Raw genomic sequence first — 6580 nt, 5'->3', positions numbered from 1 at the left:
AAAGCCATCTCCAACTCCAACATACCATCACTTTTTAACCGATTCAATTTAGATCCACTGACTTTTGACTTCTTTCTTATTTTTGGGATCTGAAATCACATCAATTAAATTGTTCTCCAAAAGCCATCTCCAACTCCAACATACCATCACTTTTTAACCGATGAATTTGGAGTGAATGATCTTATCTCTTAATATGGGTGTTTCTTATTGTGATTACATAACATATTTTGTGTTTTCAAATAATATTATGCGTTTTTAAAACTGTGTTTGAAAAGTATATATGTACATGTTTATAAACTGCGTTTTTATAGCAAATAATCATTTTTTTCATACAAAAACTTTTTTATATTATTTGTGTTTTACAAACGTAATAATTAGATAACCACTTTAAAAATGTAATCCTAAACAAATAAAAATCCTAAATACATCACAAAAAATTCATATCTTCAATCCGGAGAGTAGTTTACTCGCATCCGAATTTGAACTCGAAACTAACCTGACCCTATACCCAACATGCATTTACAAGCCAGTACAAACCCGTGACCCGACAAAGCAATAAAATCGAACCCGTGATCTAACACGTTATCTTTTCAGGCGGGTCAGTTCTGATCGAGTTCATAACCGGCTCGTAAATTTTCGGATCAAATGTTAATTTCTATTTACGCGTAGTCCTCGGATAACCAAACATGGTATAAACTATAAAATTGTCCATTTTGATTCCCCTTTAAACCCCATTCACATTTGTACAAAATTTTCTCCTTTCATAAGCCAGGCAAAACAGATATCAAAAAAAGGCATAATATCCAAACAAAAGACAAAACTTCAAAAACCCTGAATTTAAGAAGACAAAAAAAAAAAAAACTAAACAAAACTAAAACTATCTTGATCTTCAAAACTGCATTATCACCACTAATCAGAGATTACACTACATAATCAAGCCTAAGATCCACGTCAGCACCAGCATCATCAGGGTGGTCAGCAGCTAAAACCACTTCTTTCACTTTACCTCCCCTATCAACCAGCGGCTCATTTCCAAGCCTCAGCTCCAGCTCAATCTTATTCCCAGCCACCTCGGCTTCGGCTTCTTCTTCTTCACTCGGCTTCTTAAAAAACGACGTCTCGGCTGAACCCAAGCTTTCCTCCATCAACTCACCAGCAGCCGCCTCCGACTGATGGCTCAAAGCCGACTCATCATGGCTCGACAAATCATTATTATTATTAATATTATTATTCATATTTTCTTCATTTTGATGAACACCTGACTCATCTTCTTCACTTGAACCAACAAAACAAACCCGGTTCGGTTTTGTACCGGACCTTTTGAACCGGCCCCGGGTTTTAACAACCCGGTGAAGATGATCGGTCGAACAGGACGAGTTGTTGTTGGTTTCTTTAGAAATGTGACGGATATCATATGCTTTGAAAGGTGGGCCGTTATTTGTTTCGGCTGTATCGGATGTTATTTGGGTTATCGGAGCTCCATTTAATACGGCTTCAACTGCGTTTTGACAGAGTAGCCAACTTCCAGACCATAATAACCCGACTGACCCGTATATTGGATTCACTATCCGTCCACATGCCTCGTATAACAGTGATCGAAATATCGCTGCAAATCAAAAACCATCATTACTATAAGTTTGTGACAAATTATTGATAAAATGAAGATTTTAAGTTTGTGTGGAAATGTAATAAATTAATAAAATCAAGTTAGGGAAAACGTTATAGATTTTAAGATTAAAAATTATCGGGAGACAACTTTATTTGATCTTTTTAACATGTTTTTGATGATTGTAGGACTTTGGAAAATATTTGATTGTTTATTCAGCATATATATATTTTTCATATAAAAATTGTTCTGTTTATAAATTTACTTAATAATTTCAAAGTGTGTGAACACCATAAAACAACACATTTAATAACAACATATACTAAAATTAAAACAAGACTAGTATTGTATTGTGCAAGAAAAATGCCTTTTCAATAAAAAAAAAAAAAAATAGTATTATTGTGGGGTATATGAAATATGTGACAAAATAAAACTAGTAAATTATTTTATTTTAAGACTATCGTATACTTTATAATTATGATGACAAGGGAATGAATGAATGCAATGAAGAATATATACCAGGACGAAGGTGGGGAGGGCCAGCGTTGATGAGGTTCATGAGTCCAGCCCGCCCATAAAACTTAGCCAGAAAAACAGTAGCATTCGCCTGCGATTCAGCCGAGTTTATCCACTGCAAACAAGGTCTAATGCTACAGTTTTCACTACACCCTTTCCGAAGTACCCGGCATCCATTACAACTCATACGCATCTTCTTTCTTTCTATTTATATTTTTTTTTTGTTGATGATATTTTGATAGCTAAATTGGGGGGTTTTTTTTATTTGATATATTTAACTTTATTATTGAGAAAAAAAAAAGGGGTAATTTTATTTTTTAGTAGTTTTGAAAGAGAAGGAGGAAAATGTGAAGTGGATTATATAAGGGGTGGCGGTGGTATGGATGAGATACGTGGAAGAAAAGAGCAGCTGGGTTTTGGGGAAAAAGGCGCAGCTGTTTGCAAAAGCAGTTCCTAGTAAGCGGTTTTCATTCTGTATTCGTGGAAAACCAGGTTTTGTTTTTTTTTCTGTATTATGTATTATTTTATTATTATTAGTTATTTAGTTTTGTTTTTCTTTTTTCTTCCATATTCATGGAAGTAACTCTATAGTCTCTAGTCTATCACTCTATTCTAGTTGTCGGTGTAGATGCTTTTTTTGAACGAAAACGCAAAACCACGTCAGGTGTTGGTTTTGGCCTTTTGGGCCACTTATTTTCAAATTAAAATACGTAAGTTTGAGTAGTGTCATGTTGTGGGTAAATGTGCTCATGCTTTTCTTTTTTTTTTTTTTAATAAATCAATTATTTTTTTTACTAAAAAACTTTATATCATTTGAAATATACGAGATGACACTCGTACAATGCGATGGCGGCAACAGGTAGTTGTGGTGGTGGCGGTGGTAGTAACTATGTGGTTATTAATCTAAAAGTAATTGATGTAAATGTTAGCGTAATTATTTTATGGTTATAAGATGTATCTGTTGTAAATAATTTTATTAAAAGTATTTTACAGATATTATGTGGAAATATTTAAATAAATAAATAAGAGAAAGAGTTTTGATAAATATGGTTGGAAAATATTTTAGAGATATTTTAGGTAGATATAGTTTGTGAGTTGAAAATGTTTTGAAAATTAAAAGTATTTTGTATATTTTAAAGATAGAAAGTTAAAAAGAAGTGATAAAAGTATAGATTAATACTAGAATAAAAAGTAAAAAAAATAAACAGACCTCCACAAATGATAAAGGAGACTCGTGATACTATAAATGTACCAATTAGATTATTGGACAGCCCCCACAAATGATAAAGGGAGGCTTGTGATCAAATATAATTGAACAAATTAAATTGGTTGGTTCAACATGAGAGTGTTTAAAATTACATTTTGAATGAATCATTTGTTTGATTGTATTTACATAGAACAAATAATTCGAAAAAAAAAAATGGATATAAAAGTGATTACTTGTTTTTGTTAAAAGAGAAAATGCAATTTTGAAAGAGAAAAAAAGATAAAAGGTATACTTTTTCTAAGTTTTGGAAACAAAAAACTAACTTGAAACCAAACTTTACATGCAATTTGATTATACACTAAAACAGTACTCGCATATTGCGAGGGTGGTGGAAGCGGTGATAATGGTGGTGATGTAATGGCGACGGTAGTGCCGTCGAAGATTGGTGGTGGTGGCGGTGGCATCAGTGCAGGTGGCAATGAGTAGTGTAGATCATTGGTGTAATTAAGCTTTGATAAAATGTTGAAACTTAAAATGTTAAACAAAGGTTATTTGTTTTATTAATACTTCAATAATATCTTATAAAGCATTTTGCCTTTTTTTAAAATCTCAAAACATGATTTGAACTACCTAAAGTACTCTCTTTTTTTATTCTCTAAATTAAACATCTCTACCTAATGTACCTATAAGTAGGGCTGTCAATCTCGACCCAACCCGAAACCCAACCTAAACCCAACCCGAAAAAATTCGGGTTTGGGTTGGGTATTCTCGACCCGCGAACCCGCCAACCTGAATTTTTACAGGTCAGGTCCGGGTTGGGTGTTTGGGTTGGCAGGTCGACCCGCCAACCCGACAACACAATTAAATAATTTGTATGTATTTGATAGCCCATACTTTAAGTCCACCGATCCATAAGGCCCACTTCTATTTCTTATATCGTTAACCTAAATTTCACTTTCCAGATTTGTTCTAAATTTCCACCTTATACCTCTTCTTTTCATAGTGATACTCCATAACCACCACGACATCTTCTGACCCGACAAAATTGATCTTCTCAGGTATATTTATTTCCGATCTTTACCATATGTATTTGTATGCAGGTACTTTTGAGATAATGGTTTGAAAGACCCTACACTTGGAAATCTACAATGAATGTGTGCTCAATGTATAACTCATAATCAAATGTTGTTTTGTTATAAGTTATCATGTACTTTTGAATGATATTTTGGTAGAATGTGTACTTCAATGTTCTGGTTATCAACTTATGACTATGTAGTTTTAAATTTTATGTACTCAGAATCTGCAATGATATTATGACTATGTAGTTTTAATTTTAAGCATTTCAAGTAGTTTTTGTTAGCATTTGGTTATCAGGTCAACGGGTTGGGTCATGGGTTGATGAGTTGTGGGTTAGGGTTGGGATTTCTGACCTGAAACTTTTAGTGGATTGGGTTAGGGTCAGAGTTTTTGAACTCGCCAACCCGAACCCGTAAACCCAAACCCATTGACACCCCTACCTATAAGGCTATAATACCATTAAACATCAACTACTCATTTTTTTTCTCTCTCCTCAAATCTCAACCACTCATTTTTTTGTTCTCTCTTTCATAAATCATTTTATTCTTCTAATTTATTTAAAATCTTTTATCTCAAAAATCGTAGATCGATAAATTATAAAAAGTATGAGTGTTCTTAAAATTTATGTTCTTTCATTAGAGATGTCATTTGATATACTTTCGACGAATTTATAAATTCGAGTACGGAGCCTGTACGACCAAGACATTTGACTATCACACTGTATGACTTATCACCTCCTATGACCTATCACCCCCACCATCTCACCGCTGCATTGCGCGAGTACTATTGCTCGTAATACATGAATATAGACAAGTATAGATAAAATATTAAAATTTAAAATGTTAAATAAAAAACTATTTATTTTATAATGTAATACAGATAATTATGCCAGCTGAAAATATCATCTAATTTATAACATTCGTCATATTCGAAGTATTCAACGATAATAACATATAGAAGACTTTTTACAAAACATAAGATTAAAAATATTGATAATTCAAACATTTTTTGAATTGAGCAAAAAAAAGTTAAATATAAAATTAAAATCATTTTTTTGATTAAAAAAAAAGAAAAAGAAAACCACAAATCAAGGTATAAGAAATGTTTTGAGCCCGATACTTAGAAAATTAGGTGTTAGGGTGGTGTTTGGGACTTTGTAAACGAAGGTCATGTGATTATGTGAATAAGGAAATAACTTGTGTTTATGTTAACGAGATATTCAAAAATAAATAAGTGAAAAGCGAATTTGAACCTCATGTCTTATTTAGTTATTTTAGGAATCATCGACATGTCCACTATTCGAGAAGGTGGTTTGTGAATTGTGCTATTATTTCATAATCTATGTGATATTTCTTTAAGAAATAAAATTGCAATGCGATTTGTTCTAATCACATCTTGATTGCCAAAAAGCAATGCAATGTCTCCCAAAATGCAAAGCGTATAAGCGATTTCCAAGTCTCATGTTAAGTCTTAAAAACTTTGTTGATTACTTTGTAAAACCTCTAAAACTTAGTTTAAAATATAATGTCACGCATCATGTTTTAGTTGCCTATAGTCACAATACTTGTACGATGTACGGCAGCTATATAAATTATATCATAAAGAAATTCGAATATGTCTCATTTATGATTCGCGAGTATGGAATAAATTATGATTAAAATAAACCGATTATTGAACCTAAACTATGATAACTAACAGTAATGGTAAATATAATACTCGTATATGTTTAGTTACAATTTGGATTTTGCCTTAAAATTTTACAATCACAACAAAATTGGAATTTTTAAGTATAGTCAATAGTGGATGACGGCAAATATCATTGGGATTTTGGATTGTAAAGTCAAAATTTTGAAATCCTAAGTAATATAAGCACTACGAGTTGAAGAATTAAGAAAGAAAAAGAGACAACTTTATTAATGAAAATTGATAAAACGATAAATCAAATAAAGTTATAATTTATTTTGTATCAATAAGCCAAGAGTTAGAGTTTAATTACAAGTATAATAAAGAAATTAAATCTATATAAAATTAAAAAAGTTAACTTAATAAAATAAATTAAAAAAAAAACACATGTTGATAAAAGATTATGACATATGTCGTTTCAAGAACATCTCAATCCTGTTTTAATTTATTGGTAGATATATATTGCTTTCTTTTCTTTATTCTTTAAATTT

The 6580-nt window shown here is 31.7% G+C and overlaps 1 protein-coding gene across 1 annotated transcript; it reads right to left on the bottom strand.

Annotated features, from left to right (window-relative positions):
* Nucleotides 1-692: 692 nt before the first annotated feature.
* LOC122589783 (LOB domain-containing protein 41) lies at nucleotides 693-2589 on the bottom strand. Its single transcript, XM_043762105.1, has 2 exons — nucleotides 2126-2589; nucleotides 693-1606 (listed from the first exon to the last, which is right to left on the bottom strand). The coding sequence occupies exons 1-2, from the start codon at nucleotides 2313-2315 to the stop codon at nucleotides 921-923; spliced, it is 876 nt and encodes a 291-aa protein (XP_043618040.1). The 5' UTR covers nucleotides 2316-2589; the 3' UTR covers nucleotides 693-920.
* Nucleotides 2590-6580: the final 3991 nt, after the last annotated feature.

This window comes from Erigeron canadensis, chromosome 2, assembly GCF_010389155.1.
Source record: "Erigeron canadensis isolate Cc75 chromosome 2, C_canadensis_v1, whole genome shotgun sequence".
NCBI lineage: Eukaryota > Viridiplantae > Streptophyta > Magnoliopsida > Asterales > Asteraceae > Erigeron > Erigeron canadensis.
The sequence above is the reverse complement of the archived record's forward strand: the minus strand, read 5'-3'. Positions and strand labels throughout refer to the sequence as shown.